The sequence below is a fragment of the Chiroxiphia lanceolata genome, chromosome 2, assembly GCF_009829145.1.
Source record: "Chiroxiphia lanceolata isolate bChiLan1 chromosome 2, bChiLan1.pri, whole genome shotgun sequence".
NCBI classification, from domain to species: Eukaryota; Metazoa; Chordata; class Aves; order Passeriformes; family Pipridae; genus Chiroxiphia; species Chiroxiphia lanceolata.
In genome coordinates, this window is record NC_045638.1 from 73652643 (window position 1) to 73674783 (window position 22141).

Here is a 22141-nt window from a genome sequence, read left to right on the forward strand (position 1 = left end):
ATTGTTTCTAGATCAGATCTGCTTTGCTATAGCTGGATGTATGGACACATCTGAGTGGTCCTTTATATCATGGAATGGTTTACTTAAAAGCTATAAAAATGGTGGATGAAATATAAAGAAATCTTCTGCCCAACGAATTTACAATCTTTTCAAAGACGGCTTCCAAGTCCTTGCCAGGAATTCTTCAGATACAATCCATAACAACTAAAACTTATGTATGTGCTTTTTATGTTCACATAATATTTGAGGTAGTTAACTGCCTGGCAGGTGCAAATAAATATTTAAGCTTGTAAACCAGGCAGAACTTCAAACAGATCTGTATTCATAATTAACCACATTCCCCAAACTGAAGGATATGATTTAGATGATGGATTCAAACTCTTTGAAATCTTGGACTTTATAATTTAGCAGTCCAGCAAAGATACAAACAACTGACTGTTCATCTTTTATCAGTACATGTGCAAAACTGATGTGCACCATTTTTTTCAGTGCTCTGTTTACAAAGCTGTCAAGTATGGCTGATGAGATCTGAATAGTTCCCAACTCCCCTCACCCCTTCTATCCTCCCACTCATATTTTTAAAAGAGCTCATCTCCTGTGCAGTTCACCTCAGGACTGCAGAAAAGAGAAATAAAACCTGTAACATCAATTACCTAGATTTCAAAAAACCACTTTTTTATTTTTGTGCCAGAAAAAAAAGCACATAAATATATGCTGTCTTTGTATTGTGAAGCTTTCTGTGAAGAACACTTAGCATGCTCTCCCCTTTCCACTTTCACTTTTCAATGGTACCAGGTAACATTAATGAAAAATTTCTCTCTCAAATGACACATAGCACAGGTCAGGAGATGCGAAACACTAATTTAGAAAACTGCCATTAAAATTAATTAAAAAAAAAAAATCTTCAAAATTCAAATGGACCTCTAGTTTCTCAACACCTATAGAGCTTTCACTATCAGAGTATTGTGACATCTCATTATCTTTAACATATGTATCTCCAGAACAATTTTTCTCAGAAACAAACTTCAAGTATCGAGTGGGGTGACTGGTCAAGGACACCTAGGAATCTGTAGCAAGGTAGTTAACTAACTGCATAATTTAGTTCCAAGCTAAAAATACTGAAAGCATAGAATAATACAGACACCTCAAAGTACTACCATGGCACTGTTAAAATTTTCTTTCAGTAGATACTATCCAAACACTGATTCAGACAGAACAACCAAAAGTATAGCAGACTACAAAAGGTAATGGAGTTAAGTGGTATGGTTTTCCCCTAAAAGTTGAATCCAACAGAGAAAGTAAATGAACAGTAAATTAGATTTTAAACATTCTTTCAATTAAAATAACCTCATATTTCATTAAAAAAATGCTTTCAGGCACCATTAAGATCATAATCTGCAAGCACATTTTAGAATTTGTTTCTAGTTTCACTGATTATCCACAACCTACGTAAGTCCCTTGACAACAGAGCACAGAAAGTTCTATTTAGGCCATGATGATTAGAAGAATATTTGGGTATTCAAGAAAAAGTCTTCCAGGCATTAAGACACTTCTAACTGATGTCAGGTCACGTAACAGGTTGCGGCACTACACTGGTGCTGGGAAATGAAGTCTTTACTAATACCTTTGAGTACATGGCCTTGTTAAATAGCATGGGGTTTTAGCTTCCTGAAATACCACAGGCTGTGGATCAACCTCATCTACAATCCAATAAAGAGCTGTATCTGTCTGCAGAGGTCTCTGAGCAGGACAGGCTGCAACAGTTTGCTGCAAACATGTCAGACTTAACTGCTGTGGTAAACTGCAAGGTTAGGGTCAGAAAAGTTTCATTCTCAGTGAGTAAGATTCAACATGTCTACAGGAAGCTCACTGAGTTTCCATGGGACTTCCCCAGAAACATGCGTTAGCCTCTCCTGAGCTGAGATACGGCAGGGCTTCCTCACGAGCAGCTCTCTTGCTGATTGTTAAAAGTTAGAGTGACTACTAAACATGGTTGCAGATGCTCTCGGTAACTCCACTGGGACATGTCAATCATGGTACACCACCTCTCACGTTACAGAGGTGCACGAGGATTGTTACATTCAGGAGTAGTTTCCAACAGTACCTCCCTGTTTAATTCACAATTCCTTTTTCTGAGACAACATGCAGGTCTCTTCTTTCTTCATCATATACCTGGTGCAAGGAAGCAACCTGTGATACATAGCCCTGCCTTAGCAGCCATCAAGCTGCCTCTGTCCCACTGGTTCTCTGTACAGCAGCTGTCTCTTGGTGACAATATTTATCATTACTTATGTGATGGCAATGCTGGTTTAAAGCACTCTCCCTTTCATCTCTTGCTTTTTCTTCCTTCCTTGTCATATATTGTCAATATAAATTCTGAGTTGCAATATAAGCTTGATGAAGCTGAGATATGGATTGCTTTTACATATATACAAATATATACATACATATAAATATTAAAAAGACAAGGAAGCCATAGAGTTACCCAACTTTTGTTTTTTTAAAAAGCAAATGAAAGGTGAAAGGATCCGAAGGACTCTCATTTCTGTACTTGAACATTTTCAAGAAAAAGGCTGAAATCCAAATGATTTCTTTTTTCTGCATTAACTGTGATTTGTATAGATTTGAATCATATATAAGGTTTGATTTAATTCAGAAACACATATAAGACAGGACAAAAGGCTCTTGCTACCAAGCCACGCCAATCACTATTCATGCACTGGCAAATTGAAGCCACTTAAAGAATGAAAGATATTAAATCACTTGCTTGACTACATGATGCTTTGCTTCCTATTAAATGAATGATAAATTAAATAATGCTGAGTCACATGAAGCAAACACTTCCTTTCGAATCAATCCATCCCAGAAAAAAAGCACTGCTTAACAACAACAACACAACAACAACAAAAATCAAAAAAAGCCAAACAAAAAACAACTCATAACAAAACCCCCACACAGTCAAAAGCAAGCTACTTCAGTGGTTCAAAGGTTTTGCAAACATTACCAAGGACAGACATTTATGAGAAGAAAAGGCTATATAGAGATTTTTCTTTTTTTAAATGAACAAATAAAAGCAAACAAACATGGGAAGCAGCTTTCACTCCCTTCCCCATCAATTCTAAATTGGTGATACACTAACAAAGCTGGCTTTCTTCTGATGGCAATGTGTTAAAAGTACTTTATAAAAAATACAATCAACCTAAGTGATCAATGGATTTCATTTCTAAGCTAATGCAATATCTGCAGTGCTGTTGTTAGAACAGCTGATAGGGAATCAGAAAGGAATCTTTCTTATTTCAAGGAAGAAAAAGTTACTATAAAAACATTTTTGAAAAGGAGAGCCCCACTAAACTGTGACAGCAAGAGCTGAAAAGAATAGTCTAGATTCAGAACTAGAAATAAGGCTAGATTTTTGGTGGTTTGGTTTAGTTTTGTTTCATGCTCTCAAGGGTGTATGGAATTCCTTATCTTTACAGACAGGAAAGTCAATTGAATAGGTTGAGCATTGGTTTGCAACTAATATTAAACACTCCTCATAGAATCACAGAACAGCCAAGTGAGTGGGAACGTTGAAAGAACACCTGTTTCACAGTTTCTTGGGTCAGGGACCTGAACCGAGATGATCTTGCACCCTGTCCAAGAGCATCCTAAAAACTTTCAGTGATGGGCATTCTACCATGTTCCTAGGGAGGCTGTCTCAGTGAATTTTTTCTCTTTGTAAAAAAATTCATTCTAATACAGAAATAAAACCTGTCTCCTGGTACAACTTGCACTCATTGCCCCTTGTCTTGTCCATGCGGTGCCTTGTGAAGAGAGAGCTTCTGTCCTCTTGTTTCATTCTATGGCCTCTGTCTACTCTGTTCCACCAAAAAATTCCTGCATTTCCATGGGCAAGTTGATTTATGTGTGTCTCATGTATAAATTGAGAAAAGGCAACAGCATTTCCCCAACTTAGAGAGGTATGAAATGTTCACACAGTATAGCAACAAAGGTCATATATGTATTACTGAAGTTGTAAATAATAGTTGTAAAAAAAAGTATATATACACACACACATACATAAGTCTACTCTGTACAGGTGGTATTTTGTCTTATATTTTTGTATAGCTACTTATAACAAGAAAAAAAATCTACATATTCAGATTGTAACTAAGATGAAGTAGTTTCTCATAAACAAGAGCAAAGTGAGGGCTCTACAGTTCAGTCCTTGACATTGGACCTGTCTGCTTCAATTTAACCAGCAGGAGAAGTTCTACCTGAACTGAGTTTCAAGGGAAGGAATTAAGGACATATGTTTACATCAGTGGTTCACATGGTCCACTGCTACATGGCAGCTGGGCTTTTATGTTCAACAATATAGGCTGAGATGTTTTGTTACAAAGAAAAAAGAAACTTGTCTGTCAATTGCTTAAAACATTCAGGGGGAACTGAACCAAAAAACCCTACCGCTAACATTGTATTCCACTATATACTTAGACATACAATCGTGCTCACATCTCCAGCAGTATATATGGTTTTATCCATGAGCACTAAATATTTGATAGGAAAACAGACACATTACTCAGTATTAAGAAACTGTCATTAAACTACAGCATGATTACATCATTGCTTTCTCATATGTAAAAAACCCAAGCAAACAAAACTCCTCTTGTGCTGCAAATTACTTCAAGTATAATATTAAATCCCTTTTCCCCTTGCATTCTGACCTTTGACTTAACATACTTGTTGCTTCAAGCTGTAGCTCTGCAAGACTACTTTCAAGCACATTTCAGTAACAGCCACAGCATCATATCCTTCGCTATGATTCACAGAAAATTGTATCTCTATTTATAAAGGAAATTATGCTTTCATTCACATTTAGGTTTGAGCAAAATCTCTTTAGTTGTTTCAGTTCTAGTGTAGTAGAAAAAATATTTTTGGAAGTCTATTAATGTCTGGGAGAAGTAATTGCCTACACAGTAAAATTGATAAAGCATTCATATTTTAAGTCCTAAGAATCAGGACTAATAGCTGAAGTAAAAACATAACTTGAATAGTGTACTATTGCAAACTGTAACCTCCCTGTTTTAGTTTAGCGTTCCTTTATTAAATTGGGAGTAATTACTGAAGGAGTTAGTTTTTATGCTTTTGGTTTTTATTTGCCAGCTAGTTAAGTAAGCTTTATCAATGGACATAGTACTGGCCCACTGTTATAAAGTGCCATATTTACAAGTGCCTTTAGAAATTAAAACACCTCCTAGAATCTTTGAGTTCACAAATTTAAAGACAATCTGAAAAAACCAAAACATCCAAACAAAACGACATCCGTGTTGTAAGTCATGTTCAAATCTCTGCTTCAACAGCACTGCTTGCATGACGAAACCTTAATACTACCTGACATAAAAAGCAATTCTCACTAAAGTGTGAAACTAAGTATTCTGTCAATGCACTGAACACTCGCCACAGGGGGGAGAGAGATAGGGAAAATGTGTCACTCAATTTCAGTAAATCCCTTCAAACCATACACAAAACCAATACTTAACTTGTGCTTTTTTTCAGAGCTGAATACAGGAAGAAATACAAAGCCATAAACTGAAAGCTAGCTGTAGTTTGAACACAAATACACACTAGACTTAATAATGGCTCACATTAAATTTTCAAAACATTTTAAATTCCCTTAAACACCCTAAATTCCACCTCTAACATCCTTTCTACACTATTAGTAGAAGTACAATACAGAGTTTGTCCTTCTATATGCAAAGGGCATGTGCTTTATGGCCCCACCTATCAATTGTGGATCTGACTGTACAGTTATGTCTTGGTCACAGCTTTACACTCTAACGATGGACAAGATGTAGTTTAGTGGTTGGACACTGATGAAAGACTCTTATGCCTATGCATGAGTCTTGACAGGACTGCTCACCCTTCATGATACCACCCTGCACTCTTCTGCCTGACCATCTTCACACCTCTAGCACGACACACCTGCTTGCCCAAAACACCTAATCTCCCCATGACACATAACTTATTCTGTTGTCTCTTTAACCTCCAGTAATTGAGTTAGTGAATCCCAACATATCCCTGCCTCCTCCTTTCAGCTATGTCTTCCTTCATTGTTCTCCATCCTTGTTCATACACAGCATCTACTTCCTCTGTGCTGAAAACAACTAAGATGCCCCTCATGACTTGCATACAGACTTGAAATTTTGCTGAAAATTTTGCCAAGTGAACTTCCTAGTTCTACTGAATCCAAGCCCATAACCTCAGTCAGCATTCATCTCCATTGATTCATTTTTGCTCTCCTAAAAAACCTGGTAACTCCAAAACTTTTATGGGGATTTTCTTTTGGAAGAGATGGAGTTGTTATAAAAGCAAAAAACAATTACATAAAACTCAAAATAATAATACTTCCTTCTCCATGACATTAACAAGGACTTCTTATGTGCTTTCTAAGTATTATCATGTGTTTTTCTGGTCTCAACTTTCTTTATGCGCAATAAAGACAGGAATTGGGTTTATAGCATTTTTAGTAATTTGTAAAACACAGAAATTGAGCATGACTTGACTCTAGCTTCTCAAAGTGTTCTAACCACTGACCTAGTAAAAACAAAACAATCACCTATCTCTGACCTCTTCAAAGGAAATATGTCAGCTCTCACTTGAATCTTACCATGTATTTATGTACTTATGACCTTATTTTTATTAAAAACCATTCTGTTAAGACAAGCTGCCGTATAGAAAATATTTAAACATTGTCACCTAAAATCCAAAACCAATTGTGAATGCCAGCACTGCAAAAATTAAGCCCCCCCTCCCCAGTTCAGTAGTCTGTACCAATCACTAATTTGAAATTTTTCATATTCTTCTCTACACAGTGAGGTTATTCAGTGTTAACTTGTTGTAGATTTTTTCCCCTTTGTAGCACTAACTCACCTTTGAAAAAATAATTTGAGAGCCCATGGTACTGTCTACTTTATAAATGGCATCACCATTTTCTGAACTGAGCATTTTATATAAAGAGAACCAGATAACACAGTTCTTGAAAAACTGTAAAAGGCTCAAATGCCAAAACAGTAATAATAAAGTATTTCCACATAAGCACAGATCTCCATTGTTTTAAATCACATACATAAACACACTTATCAGAAACAAAGTAAATTGCAGAAAGCATGATTTCCTTACCTTTGAGAGTTCCATTCCAGGCCCACACTGTTTGCAGAGGATACAGTTTCCAGTCTGGTCCCTAAATTCTTGCTCTCTGCAGTCTCCAGTCTCACAAATTACCCTACCTAGCTAAAAAAAAAAACCCACCAAAAACCCAAAAGGTAAAATCATCAAAATGTATTCAATCTGAGAAATAAATTCATGTTTTGATCTTAAAAATAAGTCTCTGCATTATCAAAAACTTTAAATATGGCCATGAAAATTAATTATCTAACTCCAAATATGACTATGGCCTGAAAATTAGAGGGTCTCAGTACTCAGTGACTTGCAATAATTTTACAATTTTCAGAAGACTCACTTGATATTTGGCACCTGTGGAATGTTAAAATACTTTATTGTTTGAACATGGGTTAAGTTTCTTACCTTCACTTTAGGAAAAATGCACATGACCATTTACTAAGCAATTTTCATGACAGTAAGCTACATCACATCCCATTTAATTGCGTCATTTATTTGTGATTTTTTATTTTTCTAATGATGCTACAACAATTGAATAAATGAGGTAAAACCTATTCCTTTAAACATATGTATTGACAAATTTTAAAAGATCACTCATATCTTTTGGAAATTTAAAAAAAACCAAACCCAAACCTGTATGAATACTATTTATTTTAAATTTTACTATCACTTTCTATTTAATGGGCCAAATGAGAGAGAATCCAATTATCTGACTAAATCAGAACCTACAGTTATGAGAAATACCACAAGTAGTAATATCAGCCATGCAAAGTCTCTGGAATTTTACCCAGGAATATTAGCAAACCCCATGAGCTCCCTGAATAGAATTTTAAATTAAATATTTACATAGGGGCATCCATCACAGAAAGTGTTCACCACAACCGCTACCAAATTCTTACTTTGCATATTGGTCTTTTCAGAAAGACCAAAGCCTTTCTGGTAGCTATGAAGAATTAATTACCTTGCCTATGCAAGCCAGAGTTAAGTACACTTAGTAGACAATGTAGTTGTGTCCTATGCTATGTTCTGTCGATAAAGGGAATACTCCAAACTCATAAATTATGTATATGGCATTCTGTAAAAAGAGGTGGTCACTGCAAATTCCTACCATCTTGGAAGTTAAGCAGTACCACCTTCACAGCACTACACCGGCCTCTATGTTCTGTCCTAGCCCACTCCTTTGTCCATGAAGAGGCTCACAAGGTAAAATTTTATAATTGCATGTGAGGAGGAGCAAGGAATTACACAAATCAGTTGACCAAGCTTACTTTCAAATCAGTAAAACATGTATGCCATTGTCTGCGTATAGCATTTTAAGACTTTTAGTGTTAGCAGTAATGTGTAAAACAAAAGACAATTTCTGAGTTCAAAACAGGTTTTTTTTCAACACAGGGAAAAAAATGTTAATTTTTAACTTACCAAATATGCTAGTAAAATTACAAGCATCTTCAGTTTATCATCTCCTTGTAATCCTTTGGCATCCATTTCTTACAATTAAACCTTTCTCCCTAGAAAAAATATAAAAAGGGAAAAAAAGGAAAAATAATTATATTTACGTTGTTTAAACTTAAATTGCAGAAGTCACAAGACCATTATACTTCATGTCACTCAGCACATCAAAATATATACTGTCAATGCCATTAACATATTTCAGATGGTGCCCTGGAAGCTGCTAAACAACAAATATAGGCTTTAAAAATCATATTCCTTTTAAAGGTAAGACAATAAACACAAAGTTTCTATAGCTTTAATTCTCAAAAGAAGAGACTGCTATCAGTCTAGATTAGAGAACATTAACATTTGTAAATCTAACATGCCTAACATATCTTTCTTGCTTGTTAGACGTCCATTCAAGTACGTGACAAAAATAAATTTCTTCAGATACGCCACATATATAGCTGTTCATGAGAATGTTCCTTCTGTATTGCAGTGTCCAGCAGAATGGGTTTGCCTAGTAACTAACATAACCTCTTCTTCCTTCATTCTGCAAGCCACTGGAGGCATACACAGCATCTGTTTCTACAACCTACCTAAAGGATATTACTTCTAAAGATGTGTTAACGTGACTGTTTATGATCTGGTAGGCAAAGACCATTATAGAAGACATTTCAGACAGCATAACCGAATTACGTCCTGTCTCAGACAATATTAATCATAATCTCAGAAAAGAAGAAAAAATGGATCATAAAGCCTTGCTTAATTATTTTTTAAGAAGCAGTAATGAACAAACAATTACAAAAAAGGGAGTTATTTGAAACAATAATGGAAAGGAAGTTCTAGATCGGGATGTTTTGTTGGATTATTTAATTATTAAGAATTATTAAGAATATTGTGCCTGGACAACAGAACATTTTTTCTCTGCTTACTTTCCTTTTGGTTATTGGACTATTTGTGTTAAAAGTCCAGTTTCTTACTTTTTGGTTTTGTTGGTAACCTGGAAATGCAACTGTTAATTTTAGTTCCGAAATCTAACAATAACAATAAAAGAATTAATAAATTCACCTTACAAAACATGGTATTTGAATTGGATCCTAATATACCTAATATGACAGTTGTATAATATAATTGCTTTCAGCGACACGTGAAAATTAATGTTTAAAACATTTCTGGCCTTCTTCAGAGCCTAAGGACTGATGTTTAATTATGCTGTTTTAAAAGACAAAATAAGAAACTTTTATAATTTAAGAGTAGAGACTGACAAATGAAAGGATGAAACTCAAAACATGAGGAAAATACTATAGAAAAATATTAAGAACAGTTGCAAAATGCTTTACAACATTGAACTATTGCAATAATATGCTTCCAAATATATACAACCAGAATGAGCATCAACTATAATTAGCACAAATTTCACATTTTACTGCATGAATACCCTAGTTAACAAATTCTAATCAATAAGAAGAAAGTATATTTCAGCGGCATTATTGATATCTTTTAAGATAAGTTGTATTTTCAAGTGCAAAAAGAGCTAAAGTCTCTGAGGAAGAACAGAACAGGCAAAGAGATGTGTCAGACAGCACTCTATGGGAAAGCCAAGCTTACATTTTCATGGTTATTCTCACTCAGTGATGGTAATGGCCCATAGGCCAATGACAATTATCAGATTATATGCATACCGTGGTGGGTAAAAAAAGAAGACATTACATCAAGTAATACAAATAAATACAGATATAGTATTGAACATAGGTTGCTTTTTTAAGTCTGAGAAAAAAAAATAAGGCAAGAAACATGAAATGGAAAATCTCAGAATTAATTCTGGATGACAGAAGCACAACAATTTCATCTAAAAAGTACTGTAGAACAAGTAGAAAAATGAAAAATGAGAGTCAACAAATTTTAAAAGTTATTAAGTGCGCAAGGTTGTCATGAGAAGTTTACAATGCTAATGCTGAAAAAAATTAGGTCTATTAGGAACAAAACAATTTCTAGTAATAGCAAAGTCCAAACAGTGGACAGAGTAGCAGGAAAAGTACTTTTGAGGGAACTCAGAAGCTTCAAGAAATGTTTCTCATCTATTTTTTGAAAGATACCAAATGGGTAAATACACACATCATATATTATATCTTCTGACCAAAAAGTAACTGAGTATCTGCTAAGTAAAAAAAGATTAGATAAGAGACAAACTGTGAGACTTTGCACCTCAGTAACCTTGAAAAAAATATCAAGAAAGTTTCAATCTTGATCATGTTCAATTTTGCTATTCATTCCCTTTGGAATGCTACAGAAATTCAAGAGTGGTAATGTCATGAAAAAATTAAAACTAAGAATAGTAATACAATAAACAATTCTTTCCTGTATTACAGTAAAGCAGTCCTGTAAAACAAGCTTGACTTCACTTGATTCAGAGAAGACAAGACAGTAAAGCTAAAAGCCTAAAAGCTAAATGAAATAAACTGACTGAACATTAATTTAAAGAATCATGCAGAAATTAATGGGATTTGGGAGAAAAATCCACATTAACTTCTTGATTTCACATAGCAGCAGTGGAAAAAAATAAATACTTCATATGCTTTGTTAATTGCTATAGGAGTTAAAACTTTACAGAAGTGTGAAGTGAAATAAAGCTGTAAATGTAACTGAGTTGCTTAGAATTGAACGTCAAGTGCTTATTCCAAGTCATATCAATTTATAGTCATTATATTCCTTAGTAATAAAATATGGTACAGTTCTAATGTACTTATGTAATTATGACCATCTATATAATACTACCAAAATTTCAAAAGTAGGATTCTTCATAAGGTTAAAAGTATGTTTTATTGTAAATGTCAATATTTTCTTCTGCTTCTGAAAATAGATGTGTGACATATCAAAAAGAAATTGAAGATTGTAATAACTGTATATTTTTATGTCAAGTTTCATATAGAATTGTCAATACAAACAATACTGGCGAGTTATACTAAGCCTAATGATCTAAAATATGGAGCTGTAACAAAATCTGAGAGGTCTGTTCTTTCTGAGCAGGTTACCTGAAGTACGGAAAACTAAAGAAAATTAAGAAAAGCCCAAATAACTTCCCAGCAGATTAGTTATTTCCAATAAAACTATATTAGCTTTGTGTAATAAAGGCATATTAATCCTATACCTTTTTTCCAATATGCAATAACCTGATGATTTAATATTGGTAAAAAAAAAAATCAGTATATAAACAATTTATTAAAATCAATATTGAAACAAAGCTAATTATGTACTTTCATGTTTTTAATATTCTGCAGTCACAACTAGAATAAAAAACAAGTCCTTAACAGAATGTAGTACAGAATCATGAGCAGTATTAAAAATCTTATTGGTCACGCTGACAGCTTGTATTTCAATTTTGGAATTGCCATGTCTTTACAAGATGATCTTGTCATAGTATGTACCTCAAAGACTTTTAGAACACAGAAAGCATGTGGTAAAGCATCCTGTACCAAAATACGTTCTGTTGACTCAGGTGTGAAATTTTATTGCACCTGTGAAATATTTTCTATTTAAAATAAAATCTACTGCCTTTATAACACTCTTGCCAAATCCAACACCTTCAATCATCAGGAGTTCCACAACCCAGAGTAAATTTTCAAAATCAAGTGTTTTAGAACTGGCATTGACTATTATGGACTTCAACTTATCTATATGCTTTATTAAGCTCAATCTTTTGACTGATCGTTAAGAGTTTGATGCGATCTTGTAGCTTTAGGTCTAGGATGTATCTTCTATTATCAACAAATATTCCAAAAGAAGCTTGCAGGTCTATGGACCTTAAACATCAGCGCACTTCAGCAGGTTTAGCACCAAAACACGTTCAAATAACTTCAGCAGACATGTATGAATGCCTGTGGTATTGGACCATGCCATCATCATGCCCATTGCCATTGTTCCTACTAAAAAATCACCTAAGACTATATACTGATTATAACCCAAAAGAAAGAAATAAACCAGTGTACAAGAAATTATCACTGTTGAGAGCACAAAAAAATGTTTCTGTCACTACAACATTTTCATAAAAATAATGCAAAGGCACATTAATAGTTAAGGCACATTGTATTGAAAGCAAGGCCCAAAGGAGCTATAACTGTGCCAGCCACATGTTTCCTGTTTCTATCTCCAGTTTGGTCAGAAGTCCTGCTTAAAAAGCAGACACTGCAGCACTTCGCAATATGTTGCCATTGGGCAAATTTGTTCTCTCATGATATCAAGTGGCATTACATTGATGTCTGTTGGACACAAGCCATTCACCTCATATGCTTTCGAATAAGATCTAGAATAAGTTTGTGCCTCTAAAATACGTGTGAACAAACAGAGGTTAAAGATTATTTATTCTTGTCCAGATACTGATATTTAAAATGCTTCAGTTATCTTCAATTTTATTAAAAGAAAGAAAACTGTGGACAAAGTTTTTTGAGGTCAGTACATCATTCAAAATACATCTTATTAGGTTAAGAGTAATATGCTTGCTCCCTACCAATACGAGGGAAAAGCAATCATCATCTGTAATGTACTGAACTCAGGAGAGAGAACTTGCATTAAGAAACATGATTGCATAATTGTGTGGGGCCTACTTCGCATATGTAAAAAGAGGGCAATATCAAACAATAAATTAAGAATATGTAATAAATACATTGCAGAAGTGAGAACTTCAAGCCTTTCAGGGTTCCAGAATCTGCTGTCCTCCAAAATTTACTCCTATGTTTACTTGCTTGCCTGAGCAGTAGTCATCATTATATTTCAAAGTCCATGTCAGAAAAATATTTCTTCTTTCTCTCCAAAAAAATTAAAGTTCTACCATGAAAGACACACCACCTCAAGAATTAAAGCAGCATGACTAAATTATGGCTAACTAGCAGGTTTCTCACACATATAAGCATTGAAACTCTGAAGTTAACATCATCCATCTTCTAAGGGAAACTTTAGAAAGGGTAAAGCATTCCAACTTGAAATTCACTTTACTTTCCTAGGTCGTATAAGTTTCCTGTATTAGATTTGATACTCATACTTGACAACCACTTTTCATGCTCTCTATAACACTGGCAAAGAGTACTCTGACAAGTTCTGGACAAGAAAGCGAGATGAAAAACATAATCATCTTATCTTACCAACAGAGGTCTCTGCTATGCAACAATAGGGTCTCAGCTCCCTTCTAACCACTCTGTTTCCCACCTGCAGCTGTCAACTGCATGCAATAAAACGACAAGAAGTGGCAGGTGGCTTTAGCAGAGTCAGTGCCCCACAGACAAGAAAGAAGGGAAAGTACTTACACCTTACACTGCTACAATGACAAAGAAAGGGAGCAAGTTAGGGACAAGAACTTCCACTACAGAACTACATATTTTTATTCTGTCTCATAGTTCTAGAACACCTTCCCTTTACACCCTGCCCACAAACCTTGTACTCTTCCCCTTTGTGAAGTAAACGAGGTCTTGTCTGACCACATTTGCTCCAACTGCTCTGAGAAGACCCATGTGGGGCAAAAAACACCCTTAACTGTCAGCTAAGGTTCATTCATCACATGAAATATCATGTTGAATAGATCTGTATTTTTCAGAAGCTGCCATACATGAAATCATACAACATTAGGCAGCTAAGAATTTATTTCTAATTTTGTAAAGACAGAGGTAGCAGATTAAACATCACCAGTGATCAAAAACATTTATATCTATTCTAGGGGCTGAGGGAGAAGAAGAAAGAGATTTACACATAGCCAGAAATATTTGTGCTTTCTCTAAATACCATATGCTTCAACTTATGTTAGCTGAAGTTGATTTTACAGGAATAATGGTGACAAAACAGTTTATCATATATGTTCTTCAACATATCCAGATTATCGTTAATTAGAAATTAGAGTGAAATATTGTAACAAAGTTGCAGTGTGCTGACATTTTTTCTACACTTAAAGTTTTTAGAGGATCAGAACCAGTGATTCACACAAGAAGTCCCAATCTCACTGAAGCTGATCAGCCTACTCCTACAAATAATGAACAATTCTGTGCTTCAACATCAAAACTGTGATTAACAAAACTGTTGCTCCTTTTGTTTAATGCATCTCACCCACTTCAAGTTCTAGGAGACACTAGTTTGCTAGATGACACCTCAGTGTAGAGACACTTCTGTACTTAGATATGTGAATAAGTAATACAATAAGAACAATACATTTATATTTCATTTATACCAAGATATAGTAATTTTTAGGAATCGATAATTATAAAGCATTGGTTTATAAAGCTGGTTAATACAGTAACTATTGCAATGGTGCAATGCCAATATATTACATTTATCCATCCACCCTTTAGCGGTTTTGGACAGCATGTTAAAAACCACAGACGTGAGCTACTTTCATTCACAACATTCTCTTCTACTAGGATTGCAACTGCAAGTTGTGGAAACTGAGAAAAAGTAATGTACTGCATCCTTCACTGATATTTTAAGCATCTTACTACTGAACTAATAAAGAAGCTTACTTCTAGTTAAAAAAAAATCCCCCCAAAACAACACACCAAAAACCCCCCAAAACAACCAACCCTCTTCTTCTATGATAAAAAGCTTCCAGGTGAGATACCTAACTTGTTTTACATCTGATGGTGAAGGTGTGCTTGAAAGAGATTATACAGGAGTTAAGAAACCTACCTAGAGAATGAATCAATTTGCCACTTACTCACTAAATGCTACTAGACCACTTTGTTGCCTTGATAAAAGCATCCATCTAAAGCAATTGTAAATATAAAGGTGGGAAATAGGTATTAAGTAGCGAGATTTTTCACGAACATCAGGTAAGGCTTTCAGTCCAAGGTCAAATTAATGGAGACAGTCATCAGGAAAGGAAGTCAAACAATCAAAGGCTTTTCACCAAACAGAACCGTAATTGGGGCTTTTCAAGCTCTTACCCGCCACAAGAAAAAGTTAGTAGCTTCTATTCCTTCAACTCCAGCTCCAAAATTGTTTGAAGCAAACAGCAGCTCATTTATGCAGCAGACACGAGAAGCGCTTGTGAACATGAAAGCACAGCTTTCAAGGGCTTTTTGTTCGCCGCACTCCAGGGCGTGGAGCGCCGACTCCAGAGCTGTCGAGACCCGCGGAGCCCAGCGCCACCAGCTCTCCGTGGCTGCGCGGTGCCCGCGTACCCACCAGCGGGACAGAGGGGCCGGCGGGAGAGCAGGAGCCGTCTCCGGGGGGGGGGGGGGCAGGGACACAGCGGAACCCTCCTCCGCGGAACTCTCCTCCCCGCACCTCTCCTCCCCCGCACCCTGCGCTCTCCCCGGAGCTCACTCCCAGCATCTGCCCCGCCGCCCACGGGAAGGCAGCGCGAGCCGGTGCCAGGCGGGGCTGCGGGCGCCCAGCAGTGCCGGGACGCCCCTTGGGCTGTCGGGGGAAGCTGCGCGCCGCTGCTTGGCCCCGTGGCTGCCCACTCCGGGGCGGAGAGGACCAGGCCCGCGCGGATCTCCTACGCACCCACCTGCCGGGCCGCTGGCCGCCCCGGCCAGCCGCGGAACGCTCCGCGCTCCCACTCCCTTCCGCGCCGGCTCTCCCCCCGTCGCCCCGGCAACGCCGCGCCGCTCCCGCCCCCGCCGCGGGGGCCGGGTCAGGTGACCGCGGGCAGCCAATCGCTCGCCCCCGGCCCACGTGCCGCGTGGCGAGGAGCCGCGCGCTCGCGGAGGGAGCCGCGGGAAGGGGGAAAGAGGAGCAAGAAGGAGGAAAAAGGAGCAAGAAGGAGGAAAAAGGAGCAAGAAGGAAGAAAAAGGAGGGAGGAGTCGTACGGGCAAGATGGCGGTGGCTGGGTGTCCGTGCTGGTAAGCGAGGGCGCGTGCCTTGTACCGGCGGTGCGAAGCCAGGGTGAATGACAAATGAGGCGCTGGTGCCCTTTCTGCCCCACCAGGAGAGTGGGATAGCAGCGACTTGCTGCGCGCACCCCTGCCTGCTGAGGCTGCATAGGCTTTGGAGGCTGCAACCTTGGTGTTGCTGATCTCCCTCAGTGGGAGTCCAGGCTTATTACAGAATCACAGAATATGCCGAGTTGGAAGAGACCTACAAGGATCACAGAGTCCAACTCCTGGCCCTGCACAGGACCATCCCCAAGAGTCATACCATGTGTCCAAGAGCATAATCGAAATGCTTCTTGAACTCTGTCAGGCTTGGTGTTGTGACCGCTTCCCTGGGGAGCCCGTTCCAGTGCCCAACCACCCTCTGGGTGAAAAACCTTTTTCTAATATCCAACCTAAGCCTCCCCTGACACAACCTCAGGCCATTCCTTTAGGTCCTGTCACTGGTCACCACAGAGAAGAGATCAGTGCCTGCCCCTCCTCTTCCCCTCACGAGGAAGTTGTAACTGCAATGAGGTCTACCTTCAGGCTGAACACACCAAGTGACCTCAGCCACTCCTCACACGGCTTTCCCTCAAGGCCCTTCACCATCCTTGTTACCCTCCTTTGGACGCTCTCTGATGGCTTAATATCTTTCTTATATTGCAGAGACCGGAACTGCACACGACAGTCAAGATGAGGCTGCACCAGTGCAGAGCAGAGCAGGAATGGCTGCTTAGCCCCTGGCTGCTGGGCTGTTTTAAATGGACTGGCCCTTTACCACCATTCAGAATGTGAATGTAGAATGAGTTGAACTCAATGAAGCCCTTTCCACCTCTCCCACCCCGAAGGCATGATGGAGGCTTTCTGACAACTCCTACAAACTCTCCTTTCTGCAAACTCTCCTTTCCAATGAACTTGAGTAGCTTTTTTTTCCTACTAGTTCAGAATCTGAAATATTTTTCCATTCTGCAGGTAACAAGTTACCCAGCTGTAAGCGCAGTGTCGATACGAAATGTGAGTGTCCATGGAGAAACGGAGAAATCCAGCCCTTCACAGGCAGCAAATTGTTCACAGTCACTAGAAAGAGTGTACTTTACTTCTACTTACTGTGACACAAATTAGGAACTTTCCTGAAGTTAGAGATGCTCCAACATTGGTGAAACCAATCTTGGAGATCTTGGTGAAAGAACTGCCACTGCAGGGATTTCACATCATTAGTTTTACTTCTAATGAAAAGGTTGATGATCCACTTACAGTCTAGACAATTGTATGGACACAGAAGGAACTGAGTTAGGTTCTGAAGAGAATGAACAAATTCCTATACTTAGTGGTTAAGCATTTTCAAATAAACAGAATTTTTGGAGCTTCTCACAGGTAAAATTTTGAAGATGGCCAGCCACAAGGACTTCTATAAAAGCAAGGAGTGCTTATTGAAAGAGATAAATGATTGTTGCAAAATTAGTAATTTTCAATTAAAAACCCCCAAACAACTCCAAGGGTACAAGGGTTTTCATGTAATTGTCTTATAAATGGCCTTCAAAGAGGACTTTTGCTTCAGGACCCTTGCCAGCAGGAGCTCTGCAAGAGACTGGAATTTCAGTGAGGAATGGCATACTGGGGCACAATAGCAGCGCATCTGTTGTGAATGGCAGCTGCTGCACAGCACTGAGCATTGTGCATGTCTCACTGTTCACAGACAACTGTTTTGTATGTTATCTATTTTCTGGAGCTACCAGTGAAATGTATTGCATGAGATTTTCTTAGTAGAATCATGATGTATGTTTCAGATACTAGTTTTAAAGTAGTATAGTTAGACAAGTGTATTAAAATATCCCAGAGTTCTTAAAGTGTTGGCTAAACACCGAGGATTACCATATGAAGAAACATTAAGACTTCCTCATCAGACAGTGAGTTACTATGCTGATGAACTAAGAGCAATGTGTAGTCTGTAATACTGAAACTTAAACATTTAAGTCCTCGTTGTGGCATATAAAAATCTTTCCTCTAAATGTAAAATGGATGAGTTAATTCCATTCATCATTGCAAGATGTTGAAAATTGCGGGGTTTATTTTGTTTTAAATCATGGTGCTTCTAAGGAAGTTGAAGAAGTGAGCTGTTAGAGGAACTAGTATAGAGATTCTCACTACAACAGAGAAAGCAGAAAAGAAATATTTGGAAAGTAGTTTCAGCTGACCCCTTTGATAAGACTAAGTTGTGTGACATATCTGATGTGGAAGCAGAAATTATACAGCAATAGGAAGTTGTTATCTCCATATCTCAAATGCTAACACAGTTCCCCCAGTCAACTGTGAGGCAGATCTACTCTTGTTATGACAGCTGTTGGAAACTGATGTCAGTATAACTGTGCAATGTCTTTTGATAGTCTTAACTATTACAAACCTTAAAATATGTTTATGATGTTATCTAAGACACACTATTTGGAAATGGCTCTATTTCTAATCAGAAATTGCTCAAGTTATTTTAATAAATAAATTATAAACTTGCGAGTTTCCTAGTCAGATTTGCTTGAAAAAGCATTGTGAACTTTTTGTTTCTGAAGACTTAAGACTGAGGATTAATTAATGTTTATACAGCACTTTGTAAAAGCAAAGTCACAAGTGCCAAGAATTATTACTATTTAATCTTTAAAAATCAGATCAGTGACAGACTAAACTGTCAGAGAACTGCTGTTTAAAACAACAAAAATGCTGAAAATCCTCTTCTTCCCCCCTACTTAAATATGTCCAAGTGTGCTTTCATTTCAGCCTCTCTTACATAAAGACAAGCAAAGATACTTTTCAGTTTAAATGGGTTAACGCCCATCTTTGTTTAAATATGTGAGGATATTACCTAAAATCCTAGGGACATTTTACTAAATGAAAAAATTATTTGTTTCTGAAATGCATTTCCAGGGCCCAAATGTTGCAAATATTTTTATATGCAAATCCTACTCAGCAGTGTAATATATCTGATTAACCAGTGCTACTTCTGCGCACAACTTCACCTATTTGTGTGATGGGTCAGATCCTTGTAGTGATAGTTAATTTGTATTAGACTTGCATAGCTATTTTGACTTCTGAGAAAAAAGAATCCTTATATTATTTTTTAAAATTTGCTTCTCTTTCTACTTTACACCAAACAGAGGTAAGGTTTAGAAACAATTTTCCTCAGAAAATAAATGTACATATTGGAAAACAAGCAACAAGCAAGAGAAGACTGGAAAAGTAGAGAAGCTCATCAGTGAAGTATAGAATTAATGGATAAAGTCATCTTTTCAGGGTTACAGAAACATGTTTTAGTGCATCATTATTATTTAGGGAGAAATACTGCATTTTGCTTTGGCTATACCTTAAATTATATTCTTCTTAACAGCTGTACACATATTATTCATGCGATGCTAATTACTTTCCTTATAACGTAATTGACTTGTTAAGTAAGAGTATGAATTAATTGGTGGCATTGAAAACTAAATGATACCAAGTCAGGCCTAGTTAATCTGTGTCTGGCTTATTATCTCTTGATATTTAGTGAATTTAAAATTTATATATACAAATTTATTTAGAGAAACAAATTTCACAGACTGACTAATGAAAACTGTCTACATTTATCTGGAAGTCTTGATAACTTGATCTTACTCAGATGCAAGCAGACTGTTAAAATTTGGGTTTGCGTTTTACCATGGTGCATACTGAAATATGAACATCTCGAAGGTCCTATGGACTGATAAACCTCTCAAAGAATAGCTTTCAAACAATGCTTAGCACCTATCAGTTATGCTGAATTTTAGTTGCAAGTTGTTAATAAACAAGTGTAGTTAAGATTTATGTACACTTAAATTTAGACTCAAGAATATATGTCAGTATTTCAGAAGATCTCACTAGCCACCATTAAGACTAGATCTTCAAAGAGCTCAGTGTCTGGAATGTTAAACTTCTTTGCAAGTCTGGTCCCAATTATGGGTTCTAAGTTCTTCTGAAAATCTAAATTATATTTAAATACCTACAGAAGAAACTTGAGTCTTATTTTAACAGTCTGACTCCAGCTGCAGGCGCAGAACACTCATGGATTTGGCCCAAATTCACACCTTTTAAAACTACAAATATATAGTGAATAATCCTAAATCTTCTAATGGTTGTTCTTTTATAATGAATTTCTGGAGTGCATATCTTAAAATTTCTTAAACACAGTACATTTTCATAAATATGAATTGGAGGAAGAGAATACAAAACACCATGAGTGGAAATTGCATCACTAAACTGCAGCAAAACTTTTATGAAGTTCAGTAAAACCAGGTGTTTTCTCTAGACAAACCCAAGATTTCTTTTAATATATTTATTAAAATGCCTTAGAGGAAATCTCTATCATCAGGTTAAAATGTTACTTTTATTTTCAAGATTTCTTTTCATATGGTACAGTTGAACTATCATCTCTTCAATCAAAATAAAAAACTGTTTCCTTTTGTGTATAAGGATGTTATGTTTATAAATTTATTTCTAGTAAGTTGTGGAAGCTGAGACTTTTTTTTCCTCTCAAGTATGAAACTATTAGGCTTAAAAATGTTGCTTGAAGAAGTCACATTTTAATAAATGCACTGAGAGCAAACAAAGTATTACAGTGTGTAGGAAATATGGTTGGTCTTTCCTTAGAAAATAAATACACCCCCTAGACATGTAATACTTGTATTCAAATATAAAATTACAAAACTATAGACAGTAAGAATGAGCAGTGTACAGCAAAATCTTATGTACTCGCAAAGCACTGAAAAATTTTTTTGGTTTTGCTTCAGTTTTCAGTTGTCTATGTATTCTAGATAGTCCATTCTCAATATAGTTCTGTCTAAGAGTTGCAAATAAAATGCCACATAAATTATATAAAATCTTTTGACCTTTGTACACAGAATGATGTGCAGTATTATTTATTACATGAAGTCTATAGTTTTTTAAAATCTTGCAACACAGAACTGCAAAAAAAATACAAAATCCGGTACCTGTTATCTGATGAAGTTTTCCAGTGCCAGGCTTTCTGTAGCTTAATTTCACACTGCCAGAGCTTCTGTATTAAATGCTTTTACCTCCTTAAAAAAAAAAAAAAAAAAAAAAAAAAAGGAAGAAAAAAAAAAGAAAAAAAGGTATGTCAGCACAAGCCCAGACGAAACTCCAAATCCGGGAAAATAAAATTAACCATGCAGATCAAAGGCAGACGAGCACTGAGACCAAATGCTTGTAATCTGATCAGTGATCAGTTGCCGTACATCAAAGGCAGTGCTTCGGCGAAGAAAAAGAGCTGCTTTTCCAGCAGGTAGTTGCACTTTTAAATTCTGCCTTTCAGTACTCTGCACTAGCTCTTTTCCCCCTTTCCTTGCTTATGCTGAGAGAATGCAGACGGTTCTGAAATGCTTGGGGTTGAGTGGCTAGATCTGTAGCTTTTGAGTTCCCAAGCTGTGTTGTGGATTGTGTGTTGGAAGCTTTCCCTAGTGCCAGCGGGTTCCGCTTTATCCCTTTCATCTCGCTGAGCTGCAGATCCCATGACATCACTCAATGCTGTGGGACTGGTTAGAGAGCTGTAATACAGCCTGTGGGGGAATGCAGCTAAAGAGCAGCAAGAGTTTGCATGATTTCTAATCAGGTTAGTCCATTGTAACAAACCCAAGGCTCACTTCAAAGTCTACATTACATTAAAGTTTCCTCCCGAGAAGAGAGAATAATGCAGC

General features: G+C 37.0%; 1 protein-coding gene across 3 annotated transcripts in view; it reads right to left on the reverse strand.

The window, feature by feature from the left end:
- Nucleotides 1-21921, reverse strand: part of TNFRSF19 (TNF receptor superfamily member 19) — a 57986-nt gene extending 36065 nt beyond the window's left edge. Inside the window, exons 1-4 of one of the 3 annotated variants that reach the window (XM_032680384.1) lie at nucleotides 21683-21921; nucleotides 21419-21505; nucleotides 8581-8669; nucleotides 7162-7272 (exon numbers count right to left, since the gene is read on the reverse strand). In XM_032680384.1, coding sequence (XP_032536275.1) covers nucleotides 7162-7272; nucleotides 8581-8646 — 177 coding nt within the window. In that variant the 5' untranslated portion in view covers nucleotides 8647-8669; nucleotides 21419-21505; nucleotides 21683-21921. Of the gene's footprint in view, nucleotides 1-7161; nucleotides 7273-8580; nucleotides 8670-15515; nucleotides 15568-16084; nucleotides 16176-21418; nucleotides 21506-21682 lie in introns of those variants that run through there. The other 2 variants (XM_032680385.1, XM_032680383.1) reach the window with 2 other exon arrangements.
- Nucleotides 21922-22141: the final 220 nt, after the last annotated feature.